General features: G+C 41.5%; 1 protein-coding gene across 1 annotated transcript; it reads left to right on the top strand.

The window, feature by feature from the left end:
- The first annotated feature begins 4492 nt into the window (after positions 1-4492).
- LOC120073665 (uncharacterized) lies at positions 4493-5988 on the top strand. The gene is made up of 3 exons (XM_090312025.1): positions 4493-4684; positions 5180-5431; positions 5569-5988. The coding sequence occupies exons 1-3, from the start codon at positions 4493-4495 to the stop codon at positions 5986-5988; spliced, it is 864 nt and encodes a 287-aa protein (XP_090168151.1).
- The last annotated feature ends 16600 nt before the right edge of the window (positions 5989-22588 follow it).

Raw genomic sequence — 22588 nt, 5'->3', positions numbered from 1 at the left:
AACAAGATTGATGAACTTACGATGTCCTTTCCCTTAACCATTCCCTTTCTTATTCATTCACAAGACTTGCCATCGCATTTACCAGACACTTTTGCACAACTTCACAGCCAGTCCTCAACCTGTATCATTAATAACTTAGACATTTTATTTACAACGCAATTTACTTTTCATCACAATTTACTTTTCTGCACAAACCAATTCATTATTCTTTATTTTAAACTGGCCACATATACCACATTAGTATCACATTAACAACAACAATCCCCGTGTTCATCCTCAGGTCAATATGAGAAACTTGTGTTGGAATTATACTTGGTTTCAGTGCAAGAAAACTTGTGACACGCACTACATCATCGCATACTATGAAGCATATCATCATCAACACATACATTTAGAACGTAGTATCGCAACATATCTTTATCGCAAAGCAACTTGAGAGCATAGAGCATCATCATTTTCATTCATTAGCGTAGAATAAAACCTAGATAAAGAAAAACATATTTTGTCTATCAAGTTTTTGGTGCCGTTGCCGAGGACAAGAACTTGAATCAATCATTCATCAGTAGTGCAACATAAGCATAAGCATAACATTATTTTTATATTCAACAAGTTTTTGTTGCCATTGTCGGGGATTGGTAACGATTAGTGTTGAAAATTTTTGTGGTATTTTGCAGGACAGATCTCTGCTGTATTGTTTATTTATCGCAGAGAGCAGACTGACGGTTTATAAGTATTTGGACTGATCCAGAATTCGAAGCCGACCAAGAGATCGAGTGTACTTATCGCGCACAAGCATGTCAGGATCGTATACGGCGAAGGAGAAGCATGAATAACAACGATAAGCCCCAGGGGAATCAAGGGGTTAATCAGCCGATGCAAGATCCAGTTTTCCTGGTAGTATACACTCGAGCTAAATCTTTTCCCGTATACACTGCTGGATGAGGCTAAGAGCTGGGCTCATTCACTTGAGCCAAATGAAATCAACTCATGGGACCAGTTGGCTGAGAGGTTTATGAAGAAATTTTTCCCGCTCGCCGACAATGCAAGAAAACGGTGGGATGCGTTAAATTTTGAACAGATGGAAAATGAAACTCTGAGCGCCACTTGGGTGCGATTCAGACGATTAGTGAAGAACTGTCCGCACATCGGGATTCCCGATTGCGTTTTGATGGAAACTTTTTATAATGGCTTGGATCAATCAATGCAAGTAGTTGCTGATGCCTCCGTGGCAGGAGGGTTCATGGACAAGACGTATACGGAAGCAAAGATCATCCTAGATCACATTTCACGAAATACAGATGATTGGATGGATAACGGGTATGGGCAAAGAGGCCCGGAACGAAGAAGAGTAGAAAGTGCCATTGTACCAGCTGATACAATGACCACCCTGGCCATCCAGATGGCAATAGTAACCTCACTCCTCCAGACTATGGCTATTAATCAAGAACATCTCTCTCAAAGTGCAGTGCAAGCCAATGCGCTGATGTAAGTGGCAGCAGTAAGCTGCATCCAATGCAGAGAGGGGCACTCGGTGGAAGTCTGTCCGTCAAATCCACAATCCTATACTCTATTCACAATGACCCATTTAGCAACACCTACAACCCTGGTTGGCAGAATCACTCCAACTTTAGTTGGGTAGGGAATCACAACCAGGGGGGCCAAAGGAATCATCAGAACAGTCATCTCGAGAATCGAGGTAATCCTCCAGTTTTCCATCATCAAAATCAAACCCAAGGTAATTTTCAGAGTAGACAACCACACGACCAACCATCCTCTTCTAACACCTCTTCTAGTACCTCGTCTTTGGAAACATTATTGAAACAATTATTGAGAAGAACGATGCAATCATGTAGTCGCAAGCTTCTTCCACTAGAAATTTGTAGGTGCAAATCGAACGGGCTTGAGAATAGGGTGCCTGGTATGCTACTTAGCAGCTCGGAAGCACTGGGACCAAGTGGCAAGGAACAATGTCAAGCAATGACATTGAGAAGTGGTAAGAAGACGGTCCCCATGCCACCAGTTCCAGAATCAGTAAAACGGCCAGAAGCCTCAATCACCAACAATGACCACTCAATAAAAAACAATAGATCTACCAGTTCAGAAGCAATTACCTCTACAAAGAATGAATCTCAACAAGACTCAGAATCAAAGCCATCGCAATCTCCAGCCCCTAACACACAGCAAGCAAGGGGCCTCAATGAACAATAAAATGATCAGGAAGTAAGGTGGGATCCTCCACCTTTCCCATCTAGGATGTAAAAGAAAGATGATAGTAAACAATTCAAGAGGTTCCTGGATGTCCTCCGACAGCTACATATCAACATTCCTTTAGTAGAAGCACTGGAACAGATGCCTAGCTATGTGAAGTTCCTCAAGGACATACTCGCCAACAAGAGGAAGATCGGGGAAAATGAAATGACCGCACTTACGTATGAGTGTAGTGCGCTCTTTCAGAATAACATCCCCACTAAAATGAAAGATCTACGGAGTTTCACGTTGCCATGCTCAATAAGGGGGTAAAGAAGTCGGAAATGCACTGTGTTACTTAGGGGCAAGTATAAACCTGATGTCCTTGTCAATCTTCAAGAAGTTAAACATCGACAACGTAAGACCCGCCACATTTACGTTGCAGTTGGCTGACAGATCAATAACGCATCTAGAGAGCAAGATAGAAGACATACTTGTGCAAATGGATAAATTCATCTTTCCTGCTGACTTTATTATATTGGATTACGAAGCTAACACTGAGGTACTGATCATCTTGGGTCGCCCGGTTCTCGCAACAAAGCGAGCGCTGATCAACGTGTAGAAAAGAGAACTTACCATAAGAGTCGATAATTAGCAAGTAAAGTTCAAAGTTCTCAATGCGTTGAAGTACCCAGGTGATATGGAAAAACTGCCAGTATGTTGGAGAACTGCAGGAAGAACATTGGCATGAGTTTCGAGAAGAATCGGAGGAAGAAGACTTTGAGATTGGCGCAATGCTGAAGGAGAATTGCGCCGCAATACAAACTGGACCAGATTTTGAAACAATAAAGTTATCTGAACGAGCAAGACAATGAACTAAGCCATCTTTGGAAGAACCACCAATGTTGGAGTTGAAGGCGCTACCAGTGCACCTCAAATATGTTTATTTAGGAGACAACAACACTCTACCAGTTATAATCTTTGCGTCATTGAGCAAAGAGAAGAAGAAAGCACTTATTCAGATCCTCAAGAAATACACGAAAGCCTTGGGATGGACTCTAGTGGACATTCAAGGGATCAGTCCCTCGTATTGCATGCACAAGATCCATCTTGAAGAAGGAAAAATAGGATCCATAGAGAGGCAGCGCCGTTTGAACCCTGCCATGAGGGAGGTTGTAAAGAAAGAGATTGTGAAGTGGCTTGATGCAGGCATCATTTACCCCATATCTGATAGCATTTGGGTAAGCCCAGTGCAGTGCGTTCCAAAGAAAGAAGGTATGACAGTCATCACCAACAGCAAAAATGAATTAATTCCTACCAGAACAACCACGGGGTGGAGAATATGCATGGATTACCGCAAGTTAAATTTTCAAAGAAGGACAATTTTCCACTCTCGTTTATTGATCAAATGTTAAATTGGCTTGTGGGGAATGAATTCTTTTGCTTTCTTGACGGCTATTCAGGGTATAACCAGATCGTGATTGCACCGGAAGATCAGGACAAAAAAACTTTCATGTGCCCATTAGGCATATTTGCATTTCGTCGCATGCCATTTGGACTCTATAATGCACCAGACACCTTTCAAAGGTGTATGATGGCCATATTTTCAGATTTCCTGCAGGAGTCAGTAGAGGTGTTCATGGATGACTTTTTGGTTTTTGGCAACACCTATGACTCTTGTTTATCAAATCTGGAAAATGTTTTGAAGAGATGTGTTGAAACCAATTTGGTTCTGAACTGGGAGAAATGCCATTTCTTGGTAGAAGAAGGAATAGTGATAGGTCACAAGATATCAAAGGCAGGGTTGGATGTTGATCAAGCAAAAATTGACGCAATATCCAAGTTACCACCACCATTTAATGTGAAAACACTTAGGAGTTTTCTGGGACATGCAGGGTTCTATTGAAGATTCATCCGCAGCTTTTCTCAGATCGCAAGACCCCTAAGTGCGCTCCTCGAGATTGATCGTGAATATGATTTTAATGACACATGCGTCGAAGCATTCCACACACTGAAAAATGCACTCATCACTGCACCTATTCTGGTTGCACCCGATTGGATTCAACCATATGCGTTGATGTGTGACGCCAGTGGATATGCAGTGGGCGCAGTCTTGAGTCAGCGCAAAGACAAGATTTTGCATCCTATCTATTAGGCCAGCAAGACGCTGAATGATTCACAAGAAAATTATACAACCACAGAGAAAGAAATGCTCGTAGTGGTGTTTTCCCTGGAGAAATTTTGGCAGTACCTGATTGGATCAAATGTAGTGGTGTATTCTGATCATTCTGCGGTCAAATACCTCATGACGAAAAGGTATGCAAAACCAAGACTGATAAGGTGGGTATTAGTCCTACAAGAATTTGACCTAGAGATCAAAGATCGGAAGGGCATTGAGAACCAAGTCGCAGATCATTTATCACGGTTAGAAAATTGTGAGGTTCAAAAGAAAGAGAAAGAAATTCAAGAAAGATTCCCTGACGAGCAACTTATGAAGGTATGCGTTAATGTTCCATGGTATGCGGACATTGTAAACTTCATAGTTTGTGGCCAAGTACTAGAAGACTATTCATACCAGTAGAAGAAGAAGTTGAGACACGAAGTCAAGTTTTATTTCTGGGATGACCCATTCTTGTATCGACTCGGACCTGATCATATTATGCGTTGATGCGTTCCTGAGCATGAGACTAAGAACATTTTAGAACTCTGTCATGAGTCCCCTTATGGAGGACATTTTAGGGGGCAGTGGATTGCCACAAAAGTCCTACAGAGCAGCTATTTTTGGCCAACGCTATTCAAGGACGCCGATGCCCATGTTGTGCAATGCGACAGATGCCAGAGAACAGGGAACATGTCCAAACGGGATGAAATGCCTTTAACTTCGATCTTAGAAATTGAATTGTTTGATGTATGGGGAATTGACTTCATGGGCCCATTTCAACCTTTGGAGGGTTATCAATATATTCTGGTTGCGGTTGATTATGTTTCAAAGTGGGTTGAGGCCATTGCATGTGCTAAAAATGATGCGGCCACGGTGATGAAATTTCTCAAGAAAAATATCTTCATCCGATATGGAATGCCCCGTGCCTTAATTAGCAATGAAGGCACACATTTCATCAACCGCATCATCACCAACCTGTTGATCAAATTTAATGTCAGCCATAGAGTTGCAACTGCATATCACCCACAAACTAATGGGCAGGCAGAAATCTCCAACAAAGAAATCAAGACCAACTTGGAGAAGGTAGTTAGTACCTCCAGGAAAGATTGGTCACCCAAGCTTGACGAAGCACTATGGGCATACAGGACTGCCTTCAAAACTCGATTCGGTTGTCCCCATATTCCCTGGTCTTTTGAAAAACTTTCCATCTGCCTTTCGAGTTGGAACACAAAGCAATGTGGGCAAGTAAAAAGCTGAATTTTGATCTGACAAGTGCGGGGGAAGTCCAAAAGTTACAGTTGAACGAGTTGGTCGAGTGGCGAATGAATGCCTACGAAAATTCCAAGATCTATAAAGAGCGAACCAAGAAGTGGCATGATAACCGCATAAGCAAAAGGACATTCTTCGTGGGTCAACAGGTACTTTTATTTAACGCACGTTTGCGATTGTTTCCAGGAAAATTGAAGTCCCGCTGGTATGGGCCATCCCGCATCAAGACTATCTTTCCCCATTGTGCAGTGGAGCTAATAACTGAGGATGGAAGTAGTGCATTCAAAGTCAATGGTCAAAGAATTAAGCCCTACTATGGGGGCAATGTGGAACGACGCATGGAGACCATCGACTTAAGCAAGCAGGATTGACCGCTTGTAGGGATGCTATTGCGGTAACCCTGAAGACCCTTTTTCAATCAACATCCCTACATCTATCTTTGTCGCTTTCTTACTGTCATAACTTAGTTTATTGCTTTAGTATTGCGTTATTCAACTTAGTTTATTACTTGCATTAGTTTAATTTCATGCTTTGTTGAATTTATTTACATTCCTGTCTCAGTATTGCATTGAACCTAATTTCTGTGAATGAATATTAAAAAGAAAATGAACACCGTAACATCTTATCAACTTGGTTTTGCGATGTTGATGAAAAAAAACATAAAATAAACTTTAATAACATCCGGTATGCATTGCGACAGCGGGTGTATCTTGCGACGATAGATACACTTTGTGCTCGTCTTCCACAAATGCATTGCGTTGACAGATGAGTTGTGCGCGTATGTACACTTCGCCCGTCCTTAGCAAAAATACACTATGACGAAGGTAGTGTTGCGCTGGTAGAAATACAGTGCGCCCGTCCTCAAGAAATGTGTTGCGTTGAGGGGTGTGTTGCGTTAATTCATACGTTGTGCCCGTCCTCTGCAAACATGCATTTGTAGTAATGGATGCATTGCATTAATCCTGAACATTGTGCCTGTTCGATTAAAGATAAATGGAAAAAAATGTTAAAATATTCGTGAGAGAGGAGTCGAATCGCTTCAGCATCCAAGGAAATTATGACTTAGCAGACGAAAGGACGTCCTTTCTGCTAAATCATAATAGGAGGGGCGTGGGGTAGGCTTTTTGAGAATATCGAAGCCTGCCACGCAGAGATTGCGTTGGGCCCATCAAGGCCCAACCTATAAATCTCACCCCCTTTAACCGAGGAGTTCACTTGCATCTCTCGCGAAAGAAACCCTAAGAATTTTCTCTGCATACCATACCCTTCCGATTTCCTTCCTCAGACCAAAATTTTCCTAACTCTTTCACTCAACCAAGCAAATGGCTGGAAAATCTTCACACTCATCCTCCTTACCATCGTCCCCTTCCCAAGCCCCCATCACTACACGGGAGGCGGCATTCCTTGCTGCTAGCCGTCGCCTCGCCGCCTAGCCCAAGCCTTCCTCAAGAATCAGACCTCTATAGCTAAACCACTCACTATTTGAGAGGGGCCAAGTACGAAGAGTGCCCCTGCCACCAGACCTGAGGTGGCGCTCCTAGTACCTTTGACTGAAAGCAAACTGAAGAAAAGGGATGACAAAGAGGTATTTGGGAGTATTTTGAGTAATATGGAAAGAGGGGGGGCTACCGAAAGCTGGAGTTGTGAACCAGCCCCTGCCTTTATAGGAGGAAATGGCGAAAGCTTTGTGGAGAATGGCCTTGGCCACTGTGGATCCTAAGGAGACTGTTCCAACAGACTCCAATGAGGGACCTATCAGGGCCGTTTTGGAGGTTGTAGGAGTAAAGAAGCAGCCGGGGATGGCCGAAGGGAAGAAGAAGAGAAAAAGTAAAGAAAAATGGGTGGAAGGAGATGAAGCTGCCCGGTTGAAGAAGAAGAAGAGAGAAAAGAAGAAGAGTGTAAAGAAACAACGCAGGCGAAAAGAAAAGCACCTAAAGAAGAAGGAGAAAAAAAGGAGGGTGGAGAGCCCAGATTTTGACGGAGAATCAACCACCGTAAGGGTGGAAGAGGGGATGTCAATGCAAGCCAAAGCATCAGCGCAACACAAGTTTCATCACCGCATATCAGAATGGTTGCGACTAAAGATAGAGAATATCCTAACATTACCCCTCTTATGCGGCGTCACAAGGAGAATGCGTCGTAAGGGTGTACAAGTGACCCATTATTCTTTCAACACATAGTAGAAGAAGAGGAGAAGAAAGAAAATATTTCGCATGCGCGCCAAATCATCGCATCAGACGATTTGGCCAGAAAACTGCACAATGAGGACGTGCGCTATGACAATGCAAGAGCGGTAGAAGAAGAAAGAAGAACGCTCGAGGATGAGCAACGCATTTTGTTTGCCTCGGAGCAGTTTGAAAGAGAAATGAGAGAAGAAGAAGAAAAAGAAAAGAAGGAGAAAGAGGAGAAGAAAAGATGCCGCAAGGTCAATGTGCAGTGTGTTAGAGAAAATAAAAGAAAAGAAGTGGAGGAATGGAAAAGGGAAAAAGAAGAGCAACGCAAGGAAAGGGAATGCTAAAAAAGACAAAAATCCCGCCTTGCATCTGCTCAAGACAAGGGCAAGGCTAAAGTGGAGAGTAGCGAGCTTGCATTGACTAGGAGGCGCCCATCAACAAAGAAAGAAAATGATGATATGATGATGGAAATGGGTTTCTTCCCTGCGTTGATGCCACTACCAGATCTGATCACGAGTGTTGTGTTGGAACATGGGTGGGAAACTTTCTGCCAATGTCCCTTCATTGTTATTCCTGCGGTAGTGAGGACATTTCCATTCGCCATGGTAGGAATTATCAAAATTTAAAAGTGGGACCACCAATACAAGAGCCAAGGTCTATAAATAGCTTCCTTAAATTCAATGTAAAGGAGGATGGTCTAAAGAGACAATCCAGAGAAAATCTAGGAGAACGACGAGACAAGGGTGAAAGGTATGTCTCTGAGCAAGAAATTCTTTCCATTGCCGAAGAAGAAGCTCTGTGCGAGATGTCACTTCTACCTGGAAAGCAAGCCTGAGAGGAAAGCTTTCCACTCCATTTCATCCACACGCCGGTAAGCACAACATCTCCAATCGGGATATATGTCAAGACATTATTCCATCTATCGAGAGAAGGTTGGAAGAATGCGTTAACTAAAGTGAGAAGTATTTCCAGAGATGGAAACAACCTTGTGTTCATTACGTTCATCCCTGTTTCACCATAGACATATGGGAACGCGGTTGATCACTGAAAGGTGTAAGCCAAGGGAAAGCGGAACCTGAGTTGCGTCCTCAACGAGATTGACGAACTTGCGATGTCCTTCCCCTCAACCCATTCCCCTTCTGATTCATTCACAAGACTTGCCACCGCATTCACCAGACACTTTTGCACAAGTTCATAGACAGTCCTCAACCTGTATCATTAATAGCTCAGACATTTTATTTACAACGCAATTTACTTTTCATCGCAATTTACTTTTCTGCACAAACCAATTCATTATTCTTTATTTTAAACTGGTCGCATATACCACATTAGTATTGGATTAACAACAACAATCCCCGTGTTCGACCTCAGGTGAATTTGAGATACTTGCATTGGAATTATACTTGGTTCTCGCAAGAAAACTTGTGACACGCACTACATCATCGCATACTACGAAGCATATCATCATCAACGCATACATCTAGAACGTAGTATCGCAACATATCTTTATCGCAAAGCAACTTGAGCGCATAGAGCATCATCATTTTCATTCATTAGCGCAGAATAAAACTTAGATAAAGAAAAACAAATTTCTTCTACCAAGTTTTTGTCACCGTTGTCAGGGACAAGAACTTGAATCAATCATTCATCAGTAGTGCAACATAGGCATAAGCATAACATTATTTTTATATTCAACACATATCTTTCACTAGGATGACCATAGGTGACATGACCTGAATCTTGAGTGAGTTGTGAACTCTATTGGGATTGGTGTCCTAATTCTCCCGAAGTCTCGTTGTTTGTAATGATACACATTGTTTGATGATTAAAATAATTGTTATTTCATTCTGGCATTTACTCATATCCAATAAACAAAGCTCCATGGTTATCTTATGTGAACTTAAGCATGTATATGTGATATACAAGTGGATCATGCCTTAAGTGATAACGTAATTAGGTCTGTCGTATAAGGATTAAGGAGGGATACTTGATCCTGATGACACTATGGATACGACCTACTTTGTAGAGGTTTGCAAGTGTTGTAAACTACTATAGATGGTAGATCCTGACCATTCATGTGGAGATGTGCAAGCGGGGTGTCCTATACAAAGAGTTTGTATAAGACTGGACCACGAGATAACTAGACTCTGTATATAACGCCGTTGATACTAGAGACCTACATCTCACCTAAACGACCATAGGTGATGATAACTTGTAGGAATACAAGTTATTCATTCTATCTTATCTAGATATTGTGGCCAAAAGAGAATAAATATGCGCCAATTGTATGAAAATTAGCTTAAAAATAAAATAATTATGAATTATCGCAATTACACCCACTAACATCATTAAGATGGAAGAAAAGGAAATTTCTACTCTGTTTTGTAGGAAACCAAGTCACCGCTTGCGATCAAGGCTCAAGACGAACTGACCATTGCATCTCTGTCACATTGCGGTCGCCAATTACAATGAAGAGACGATCAATGCAATGACGGCGCAATGCGACAGTCGATCTAGAGCTGACTTTCAACCGTATGCGGTAGTAAAAACAACACCGCATGCGAACTCCTTATCGAAAGATGCAGCTGAGCAATGCAAAAGCTGATGATTGTGACACATGTACGACTAACCGTTGTGCAGATTTGACGGTCTGATTGCATAACAGAAGGAATAAATATCCCTCAATCTTCGGAATTTCCATAACAAAAGTGGGGTCCACAAGGCCGAAGTCCAAGATCTTCACCTATAAATACCCCATAAAATTCAGAGAAAAATATGTTACTTGATACGGGGCAAATTGATATTAGGTTATTGAGAGAAAGGCTGAGCTGAGTGCTAAACGGAAGAAATCTGAGAAGAATAAGAGACAAGGTCTAGAGGTGAGTCTCAGTACTATTATGCTAGATCCCCGTCGCGAAGCTCTATACTCAGATCCTTGCTACCGGTTGAGCAAGCCTAAGAGGGAAGTTCATCCTCCCGCACGATTTATCCATATTGGCAAGCAAACCTCCATCCAAATCAGTGCCAAAACGTTAGCGCTTGTTTGTATTTGTTTCTATCTCTTTTCATCATTGTATTTCATCTTCTTTATCTCTTTATTCACACACCATGTATCAGACGCTTAATAGATATATTGAATTTCTCGATCGTTTTCATCACCACTTCTTTGTCTATTTCCGTTCCTCTGTTTATCGTTTTATCCATAAAGTCTTTTTAATCCCTTGGTAGTTAATATGAATTAAACGAGTACTTAATCTGTGTAAGGAGATAAAGGCGTTTAGCTAAGGCATGCAAGGCGGTATCTTCATCTGTGAGAGTAGAAGTGAAGATGCCATTCTAATCTATCGACAGAAGGTTAGAAGAATGCGTTAACTAAAACGAGTAGTACTTCCAAAGATGGAAGCAACCTTGTGTTCATTACATTCGTCTTTGTTTCACCACAGACATATGGGAACGCGATCAATCACCGAGAGGTGAGCAGAATCGTACTTATGTCATTAATGCAATTAAGTAACTTGTGATGTTTATATTAGTTATCTTTTCTTTTCTGCTTCACACATAAGACTTGTCAACATATCACACGATCTTTGTATAATCTTCACAGCCAACCTTGACCTCAGTAACTCGTATCATGAGACTTGTATCTTGTACCATCTTAGCTTAGGTTTATTGCACTTTATTTTATTATCGCATTTTTACTGCTTTACTTTACTTTAACACATTTTTAATACTTGTACAAACCATTCTTTTATAAAATTGAAAAACCTGGTCGCGTGTATCATAAACATAATGCAATAACCTCAAACAGTCCTTGTGTTCGACCTCAGATCACACCGAGAAACTTGTGGTGGAATTATACTTGGTTCCAACGTAAGGAAACTTGTGACAACGCACAACATACTACAAGAACATTCATTAATAACGCATATCTAGAAGTAGTATTGCATGAATTGAGTCAAGACAGGTCATTATTGCATATCATTGGACTTGAATTATGCATGCATATCATCGCATAAATTCAGCGTTATAAGTTTATGGCGCTGTTGCCGGGGATTGGTTAACGGTTTATTGTTTGAGTGTATTTGTGATATTTTGCAAGATATATCTCGTTGTACTGGTTGTTCAACGCGGAGAGCAGCTTGAAAGTTAATGAGTACTAATGCTGAACCAAAATTCGAAGTTGACCTTGAGATCGAGCATACCTTTCACGCACGAGCACGTCAAAATTGGATTAGGCAAAAAAAGGCAGTAAGTATGGCCGATAACAATGACAATGCGATACCGGTAGTGAATCAAGGGGCTGTTCGACCAGCATAGGATCCTGTTTTCCTGGCTGCTGATCGCAAGACTCCAATGAGGCATTATGCGGCACCCAACCTGTATGACTTTTCGCCTAGGATTTCGATGCCTACTGTTGAGGAGAACGCAAGATTCAAAATTAAGCCAGTCATGCTTCAAATGATCCAAAATGCAGGGCAATTTGGGGGTCTGCAAGGTGAAGACCCGCATGCCCACCTGACCAGCTTTTTCGAAATGTGCGGCAACTTCTCGCTACCTAGCATAACCCCAGTGAGCATAAGATTCTATTTGTTCCCTTACACCTTGAGGGACGAGGCCAAGAAGTGGGCTCACTCACTGGAGCCAAATGAAATTACATCATGGGACCAACTGGTGGAGCGATTTATGAAGAAGTTCTCATCGGTCGTCAACACAAGGCGACGAAAGGGTGTGCTGAACTTCGAGCAGATGGAGAATGAGACCCTGAGCACCGCCTGGGTGCGGTTTAGAAGATTGGTGAAAAACTGCCCGCATATCGAGATCCCCAATTGTGTCTTGATGGAAACCTTTTATAACGGCCTGAACAGATCAACACAGGCTGTTGTTGACGCCTCCGCGGCAGGAGGTTTTATGGATAAAACGTATATAAAGGTGAAAGTCATCCTTGACAGCATATCGCAGAACATGGATGATTGGATAGATGATGGTTATGGAGGCCAAGGCACCAAAAGAAGAAAGAGCGAAACTGCCATTGTCCCTGCGGAGACAATGACCACGTTGGCTGCCCAGATGGCCACGATGACCTCCATCCTTCGATCGATGGCAATTAATCAAGAAGCCATCTCTCAACAATCAGCACAACCTGCTGCGCCAGCTCAAGTGGCTGCAATAAGTTGTGTTAATTGTGGAGGGGCTCACGTAGCGGAAATATGCCTATTGAACATCTAGCAAGTATGCGCCATTCAGAACAACCCTTTCAGCAACACCTATAATCCTGGCTAGAGGAGCCATCATAACTTTGGCTGGGGAGGTAATCCCAACCAAGGGGGGCCAATCAACAATCAAGGTGGCAGGCGAGGGAATCCTCCTTTTCACCATAATTCAAATCAAGGGCAATCAAGGCAATCGCATTACCAACAACCCTCATCTTTTAACACTTCTGGAAGCTCATTGGAGACATTGTTGAAACAATATATGGATAAAATTGACGCAGTGATGCAAGCGCAAGCGTCTTTAATTAGAAATTTGGAGATCCAAGTGGGCCAACTGGCATCTGAGCTGAAAACCAGAACACCAGGAATGTTGCCCAGAAATTCAGAAGCCTCGGGATCTACTGGAAAGGAGCAATATCCCTAGGACATTGAGTAGGCAAGCAGGACCACCTGCGGAGAGGTGGATTGCGCCCATTCAAAGAAACGCAGCTGTTGGTCAATATCTCACCACTATGTTTAAGCTTTCTTAAATTCCTGTCTGTTTGAATTCTTGAATTTTTTCTTTACTTCTGCATTTAATTCATTTCATGAATTTAGGAATTGATCCTTCATTTATTTCCTTTGCATTTATTTTTGTATCATCTTTAATTCTTTGAGCTTTTCTGTAATTAATGGGTTGGCCTTTAAATGGTGAATGAATGAGTAATAAAGAGAAAGTTATTGCCACAATTCTTGGCAACTTGCGTTGATGAAAAAAAAAATAATTAAACCATATAATTAAAAAAAAGTATGCAAGGCGATAATGGACGCATCTTGAACCAACAAGATACGTTTTGCATTCACCCAACTTGACTGTATTGAGCTGAGGGGTGTGTTGTGCGCGTATATGTCCTTTGCCCATCCTTAGCTAAACACACTATTTTGAGGTATCCTCTAGAAATGTGTTTGGTTAAGGGGTGTGTTGCGGGGATGTATGCATTGTTGCTCGTCCTCTACGAAGATGCATTTGTGTTGGTAAGCACATTGCGGTAATCTTTATCTTGAATCCATTCGAATAAAATATTAAAGAAATTTCTTTTTGTAATTTGGGGAAGTCCAATCGTTCCGTATCCCAAAGCAATGATGATTCGGCAAACGAAAGGACATTTCACTAAAATTCCATAAATGAGGGAAGTCGAACGACATGCCTTTTGAGTGTCTCGAGACCTGTCGCCGCAAAAGTTGCGTTGGGCCCACTACAACCCAACCTATAAATAGGACCCTTACCTTTTTTTGAAATCTTTACCTCATTTTTGCAATAAAAAACCCTAGCGCCTTTAGCATACAGACTTCCTTCTTCCCCAGCATCCCAGTGATTTACCAGTTCTCCCGAGCTCTTATCCATGGCTGACAAGGCTTCCAACCAAGCTGCTTCACCATCCACCCCTTCCTCTAACCAAGTTGAGATGCGAGAGGCAGCATTCCTTGCTTCCAGCTGCAGGCTCGCCGCCCAAGCCCATACTGTCCCCAGACTCGCCGGGAGAGCCTGGAGAAACCTCTTGGCCGTTAGACCTCCTCTTTTCAAAAGAGAGGGAAGCACTGAGAGCACACCTATTCCAACCCCAGCCGTCTCAACGGAGAGCGAAAAGAAGAGGCGTGATGACAAGGAAGTGTTCGGCAACATTCTAAGTCACCTGAAGCTAGGAGGTGGACTACCCGAGGCAGGGTTGTAAATCAACCACTGACCACGGAAGAGGAGACGGTGGTGGCGGCGGAAGGAGTAGTGGTGATGGAGGCAGTGGTGGCTAAAGAAGAAATAGGAAGAGGCATTCTGGCCCTAGAGACTCTTGAGGTGACTGCCAACGCAGAAACCTATGACGGACCCTCCAGAATTGCGGAGGAAGAGATTGCGATGGAGGAGACTAATGAGGCTGAAGTTACTGTGGAAACCCCTGAAGTTGCGATGGAGGAGGTTGCAAGGGAGACGTAACCAAAAGTGGCTGAAAGAAAAAAGAAGAAGAAGAAAAACAAAGGGAGAAAGGCTGGAGAGGATGAATCTTCACATCATCGCAAGGAGAAAAAGAACAAAGTAAAATAGGATGATGACGAAGATGAGGAGACCAAGAAGGAGAGGAAGAAGAAGGAGAATAAAGAAAGAAAAATGCGCCGGCGTGAAAAAAGGCGCCTAAGAAAAGAAGAAGAAAAGAAGTAGAGGGCTGCGAGCCCAGAAAAGGATGGAGAATCAACCTCCATGAGGGAGGATAGGGGGGAAATAGCACAGTTGATGGAGCCGGCACAACCCGAAACAAAGAAAATGGTTGCGGCCGATGAAAGAGAAGAAGGAGAAGGAACCCCCTTGATACGGCATCGTAGAGAGAATGTGCCGCAAGGGTTTACTATCGACCCTTAAAGACTAATCATCACATTGGAAGAAAAGGAAAGAAAAAGAAAAGAAGAGGAAAAGAAAAAGAAGGAGGAAGAGGAGAGAGGATTGTTGGAAGAGAAGGAGAAGAAGCGCGAAGCTAATTTGCAGCGCTTATATAAGAAGAAGGGCAAAGAACTCGCAGAGCGCGAGAAGGAGGAGCAACGCAAGGAGTGGGAGAAGAGACAAAGCCACCTTGTGTTGACCAAAGAAAAAGGCAAGGCAATCGCTGAAAGTAGCGAGCCCACATCGGCCAGGAAGTGTTCATCAAAGAGAAAGAAGAATGATGACATGTTGATTGAGATGGGCTTCTTTCTTGCGCCGACGCCACTACCTGACCTCATCACAAGTGTGATTGTGGAACATGGCTGGGACACATTCTGCCAGTGCCTATCCATCATTTGGCCTCGGGTAGTGTGGGACTTCTACTGTGGACGTCTACATAGGAACAGAGATGTGGTGACCTTCAAAGGAGAAACAGTATCTTTCAGCACACGGGACATTAACAAGATATATCAAATGAAGGACAACCTTGATGCACCAGGGAATAAAATTATTGATGATCCCACGGAACAATAGATGGAAGACGCACTGAGGGTATTAAAGCAACCAGGCATGAAATAGTCGGTTTGACTCAAGGGCATCCGCACCCTGGGATCCAAGTCCTTGCTTCCAGAGGGAAGGCTCTGGGTTTACTTGGTCAAGAAGCTGTTGATCCCAACGACGCATGACAGAACTATATCATGGGATCGGGTCATGGCCACATACTGCATAGAACGCAGCATTCTAATCGACATAGGGTAGCTGATCGCAAGGCAAATCAGATCACTGGTGGGGTATATTCGAGGGCAGTACTACATTGATGAGGAGCCCATGCCTAAAGTCCATGGCTTCATCAACATCAAGATCTTGAGGCTGCTCCTCAAGAACTCCCCACACTGTCCCAAGCTTCCTACAAAGAGGCCCGCAATTGTTTTGAATGCGCTGCAAGAACCCAGGCCCAAAAGATAGCGTAGTGAAGGCAAAGGAAAAGAAAAGGTTCAAGAGTCACCAACGAAAAATTCAGAACCTATGAACCCTCTTCCCTTAGTCATTCGTGCTCTAAGCCCACCCGCACAACCTTCTTCTCCACTCCATGAGCATTTCACCAACCTCCTCACCAGCAACATCATTACCGCAACCTTCCATCCCACCACTGCAAGTTGATGACCCACACGATTTTGGTGAAGGCACCTCTGCCCAACCCAAAAACGATGCTGGCGAGACATCGCAGGCACAACCCTCCATTACCTCTGTGGCCGCTGAGTTAGCAGAAATGAGATCCCTCTTCTCTTAGCAACAACAACTTTTCTCTCAACAACAACACTTATTCAACCAGAGTTTGAAGTGATAATGGAGTGAATTGATGATATTCAGCGCAGTGCTGCCACATCAAGAGAGGTGCTAATCAATATGCAGTGCAACATTTATAAAGTCCATATGCACAAGAGACTGATTGCGGAGTGTAATCAAGAGTACTTCAACTTTCTCACTACATATCTTCATGGTCCAATGGTGCCACCACATCTCTGGTAGCAGTTAAATTTTGAAGAAGCTCTTCCTGCACCACCTCAAAATCCTCCTCCAGACCCTCCAGCCCCTCAGCAATAATCCTCCCATATATATATTTTTTATGCGACCATTATGTATTCTTTTCAATTAATTTATTCTTTTATAAGTTAATCGAATTCTTTGATTCTTGCACAGGCAAACAAAATTTTTTATTGCGTTCATTTGTAATTATTTGTATACTTTGTTAATATTCAATACAATGAGTACATATTCACTCCACGTTTTGCCTGTGCCTTTCTCTTTATCATCCTTTGTCAATATTTGTGATTTTCTTAATCTTTTACTTTTGTGTTCTTCATTGCGTTGCTAGGATGTATTATATGTCTATACTTAGAAACATTTCCCATACTTTGTAAATTTTGACTAACACTTAGTTAATTCTTATTTTAGCAGCACTTTACCTTTTATCTTTCAAAGTTCTGCTCAAACCTTCTTTTAAAAATTTTTCTTCTAAGTGTTTGTCTAGTCTATCCAAACAACACAATGAGGACTTTGCTCATATTTAAATTTGGGGGTGGGGAAGGTCTGAGTAGATAAGATCAAGAATATGCAGTATTGAATAAAATGCATTCATTTTCTGATCGTTTTCAAAAAAAAAAAAAATTATGCAAAACTCCAATGTCAGCGCAAGGGAAATTCTTAAAAATGTTCCCAACCTGATAAGAGTTTAGTTGTGAAAGGAGCCTCCTCGTAGTTGGATGTTCGTATGACACCTGTAGGAGCAAGCCAAAACGAAGGTGGGTTTCCAAGATTAACGCAGTATAAAAGAAAAAGAAAGAAAAATATAATAAAAGAATGCAAGAGACAACTCCTCTGAATATCATGAGTTAAAGTTGAGATTGGCACACAATCGTAGTTGGATGTTCGCATGACACTCGTGAGAATAGGCCAAAATGAAGAGTGTAACCATGATTAACTGTCTCTAGTAAATGACGCAAAAGTTTTGATCATTGTATTTAGATATATCAAGTTGTTTTGACAAAAAAGAGATAAACATTCTATTTTGAAAACTAGAAAAGCATCTTTGAGCATAATTTTGTTTTATAGAAAAATAAAGTAGGGCTTGTTAAGAATTAGCAAGGATAAGAGGAAATTGCGATGTTCAATAATGTGCCTAAGTGTAACATTCGGAGCAACCAATTGACGCAAAAATATAGGATAGGAATTGAGTATTATTGCCTTAGTAGAAGATATGCTTGAGGACAAGCATATATCTAAATTTGGGGGTGTGATAACTTGTAGGAATACAAGTTATTTATGCTACCTTATCTAGATATTGCGGCAAAAGAACAATAAATATGCGCCAATTGTATAAAAATTAGCTTAGAAATATAATAATTATGAACTATCGCAATTACATCCACTAATATCATTAAGATGGAAGAAAATGAGATTTCTACTCTGTTTTGCAGGAAATCAAGTCACCACTTGCGATCAAAGTTCAAGACGAACTGACCAACGCATCTCTGTCACATTGCAGCCGCTAATCACAATGAAGAGACGATCAACGCAATGACGGCGCAATGCGACAGTCGATCCAGAGCTAACTTTCAATCGCATGGGGTAGTAAAAACAACACCGCATGCGAACTTCTGATCGAAAAATGCAGCTGAGCAACACAAAAGTGGAGGATTGTGACACATGTACGACTAACAGTTGTGCAGATTTGATGGTCTGATTGTATAATAGATAAATATCCCTTCATCTTCGGAATTTCCATAACAGAAGTGGGGTCCACAAGGCCGGAGTCAAAGATCTTCACCTATAAATACCCCATAGAATTCAGAGAAAAATATGCTATTTGATACGGGGCAAATTGATATTAGGTTATTGAGAGAAAGGCTGAGCTGAGTGCTAAACGAAAGAAATCTGGGAAGAAGAAGAGACAAGGCCGAGAGGTGAGTCTCAGTACTATTCTGCCAGATCCCCGCCGCGAAGCTCTATACTCAGATCCCTGCTATCGGTTGAGCAAGCTTGAGAGGGAAGCTCATCCTCCCACACAATCCATCCATATCGGCAAGCAAACCTCCATCCAAATCGGTGCCGAGACATTGGCGCTTGTTTGTATTTGTTTCTATCTCTTTTCATCATTGTATTTCATCTTCTTTATCTCTCCATTCACACACCATGTATCAGACGCTTAATAGATATATTGAATGTCTCGATCGTTTTCATCACCACTTCTCTGTCTATTTCCTTTCCTCTGTTTATCGTTTTCTCCATAAAGTATTTTTAATCCCTTTGTAGTTAATATGAATTAAACGAGTTCTTAATATGTGTTAAAGAGATAAATGTGTTTAGCTAAGGCATGCTAGGCAGCATTTTCACCCGTGAGAGTAGAAGTGAAGATGCTATTCTGATCTATCGAGAGAAGGTTAGAATAATGCGTTAACTAAAGCGAGTAGTACTTCCAGAGATGGAAGAAACCTTGCTTTGATTAGGTTCGTCTCTGTTTCACCACAGACATGTGGGAACGCGGCCGATCACCGAGAGGTGTACGCCAAGGGAAAGCGGAACCATACTTATGTCATTAACGCAATTAAGTAACTTGCGATGTTTATATTAGTTATCTTTGCTTTCCTACTTCACACATAAGACTTTCAACACATCACACGATCTTTGTATAATCTTCACAACCAACCTTGACTTCAGTAACCCATATCATGAGTCTTGTATCTTGTACCATCTTAGCTTAGGTTTATTGCACTTTATTTTATTATCGCATTTTTACTGCTTTATTTTACTTTAACGCATTTTTAATACTTGTACAAACCATTCTTTTATAAAATTGAAAAACCTGGTCGCATGTATCATAAACATAACACAATAATCTCAAACAGTTCTTGTGTTCGACCTCGGATCACACCGAGAAACTTGCGGTGGAATTATACTTAGTTCCAACGTAAGGAAACTTGTGACAACGCACAACATACTACAAGAACATTAATTAATAACACATTTCTAGAAGTAGTATTGCATGAATTGAGTTAAGGCAGGTCATTATTGCATATCATTGGACTTGAATCGTGCGTGTATATCATCGAATAAATTCAGCATTACAGGTGACACGACCTCAATCCTGAGTGTTTTGAGAACTCTTGCCTTTGAGGGCGATCCTTTGATTAGTATGGGTGAGAGTGGCCAGATTGCCAACTCAACATGCCTACCTTTTTAGGGACTTGTCTGATTTGGGAATTGGGAACTCTATCCACAAGATGGGATTCATTCCTTTCCCAAAGCAGGGATAAGTAGAGAGATTGCTCCATTAAGGCCTGATTACGGGGCTTGGACATAATGGCCAAAGCTTCTCTTTGGAAGATAGAACTCATTCATGGTAGGACTATGACTTATGTTCATTAGAGTGATCAGTGGTACTTAAGGGTTAGATGTAACTATAGGGGCATAACGGTTATTAGCCCAACTGTACTTATGAGCGATATGTGAAGGGTTGTCGCACTGCTAATTGGTTAAGATGGACACATAATATATCTGTGGTAAGAAGAGTTCAGCAGTCGATCTATAGTTGAGTGCCTGGCAGTTAACGAATGGTGGATCCTGTGACTAAAGAGTTTAGTCAGTTATTCACATACCATTGAAGTTTCGAGCTACAGGTCCATAAGGTCCCCTTGGTAGCTCAATGGATTTAGATGAGGATCAGTTCTTGGTGTTGATTTGAAATGTTCAAATTGACAGGAGGTAATTCGATTATTTATGATATGATCGGTATGGTGAATGAGATACATCTAGTGGAGGATTAATGTAAATGAGTTTTACATTAATACCATGGAAAAGAAAAAGAACTATTGTTATAAATATATTACGGTAAGTTAGTTATCATTTATATTTATAATAATATTAATTATTTGATAATTAAATCTTTTTCTCTAATAACCAATTGAGTAGGAGGTTATTGGTGGTTTCATGGTAACAGTGAGATAAAAAAAATTTTTTTTTCCTAATTTTATAAGTTTTGGAAAATTTGACTTTGAGATTTTTTTTCTCTCTCGTAATCTAACGAAAGTTGTCAAGTAAATAGGATTTACTAAGTGACAACTTGGAGCTAGCTAAATGATCGTGTAGTTTTTTTAGGCGACAGACACGTAGCTGAGCGATGAGCTAAACGATCGCTTAGTTTTTGCTAGACGATCGCTTAGCTTTTGCTAAACGATTGGGCATCGACCTATATGATAGGTTTCAGCCATCTCCCACTTGCTCAATCATTTACACGATTGTTGTTTCCTCCGTCTTCTGCCTCAAACCAAGTCCACACAGAGCTCACCCTCTGGATTCTCACACCGAGAATACCAAGGTAGCCTTCTTGGTGGTGTCATACTGAACTTGATGCTGTTGAGGTTTTGTGGAGGTTGTTCGTGCTGTGGGTGTTTGTGATCGAGGCGATCACTGAGTTCGGGTACGCGTTGTTCATGCTGCGTAGCGATCATATTTGATAAGCGTTCGAGGTTTCTGTGTTCGAGCATTCGTGATCAAGGAGCTTGGCAATGAGTCTACAAATGTGTGTAGAGTTTCTCCTTGATTCTTTGTATTCTCATGCTGTAATTTCTGTAATGAATGTATAACCGTTTGTTTTCATTTACGATTGTAATTTGTAAAGTTCATATATGATTGTAATTTGGAATGATCTTTCCGCTGCTCATGGAAATCCTCGTGATCGATTTCTTTCAATTGGTATTAGAGCTAGGTTGTTCTGATATTCCAAATTACAAGTCTGTTTTGAACTTCATTTTACAGCCTCGGTGGGTTTTTGCATTTGTGTATAATTGTTAATTGCATTTGTGGTTGGAGTTGATGAATGTTTCAGGTTTAATTGCCTTTAGTTAGAGATTTCTTCAATTATAAAGTGTTAATTTGTAAGGGCCCCTATGTTTTTGGGCATAATTAACTTGCAATCGAGTCTATAATTCAAAGAGTTTGAGTTAGTTAGTTTCAAAGCATGGAGATGTGGTTCTCAATGAGGAAGAAGACTAAGCATTGGTCGTATCGTGTAGCCTAAGGTAAACGATCTTTGAGATTTAACTAAGAGATCGTGTAGATTTTTCAATACGATCGTGTAGTATTTACTAAATGATCGTTTAACTAATGCTAAGCGATGGGGTAAATCGTTTACTCTATCGTGTAGTGTTAGTTGTCTGATCACGTAGGTGCTGGAAGTAGAGATCGTAATGGGAGCATGTGATGCTCATCGTTTAGTAAAAGACGCGTGCTAGACGATCATGTAGTTAGCAAGCCTTATCGCTCAGTTACTACCTACACGATCGCACATATACGATACAAAGGTGCTAGCTAAGCGATCGTTTAGGCGATGGTACTTTGCCGCAATGTAGTCGTTTAGGCGATTGCGGAAGGCGGGCGTTGTGCGGAGTACGCTAAGCGATCACATACCTCAGGCTTCGTCGCTTAGTAAAAGGTACACGATCGTGTAGTATTTACTAAACAATTATCTCTGGGAGCATTGGTAAGCGATAGAGAAAAGCGTTTGTTTTATCATGTTGAAGATGGTGGAGAGTTTAGTACACGATGGTTTGAGATGCGTTGCTTCGCCCGGATGGTTCAAGAC

Source organism: Benincasa hispida, chromosome 3 (assembly GCF_027475165.1).
Source record: "Benincasa hispida cultivar pf3 chromosome 3, pf3_genome.v1.1, whole genome shotgun sequence".
Lineage (NCBI taxonomy): Eukaryota > Viridiplantae > Streptophyta > Magnoliopsida > Cucurbitales > Cucurbitaceae > Benincasa > Benincasa hispida.
Note: the sequence above shows the minus strand (reverse complement) of the source record. Positions and strands in the feature narration are given on the sequence as shown.

What these genes read in the sequence shown, in the direction of transcription:
- LOC120073665 (XM_090312025.1), top strand. Translation starts at nt 4,493, where the DNA reads ATGACGAAAAGGTATGCAAAACCAAGACTGATAAGGTGGGTATTAGTC. An exon ending in CTGACGAGCAACTTATGAAG is followed by an intron (nt 4,685 to 5,179) that starts GTATGCGTTAAT and finishes TATGTTTCAAAG; the next exon opens with TGGGTTGAGGCCATTGCATG. An exon ending in TCAAGACCAACTTGGAGAAG is followed by an intron (nt 5,432 to 5,568) that starts GTAGTTAGTACC and finishes CTGCCTTTCGAG; the next exon opens with TTGGAACACAAAGCAATGTG.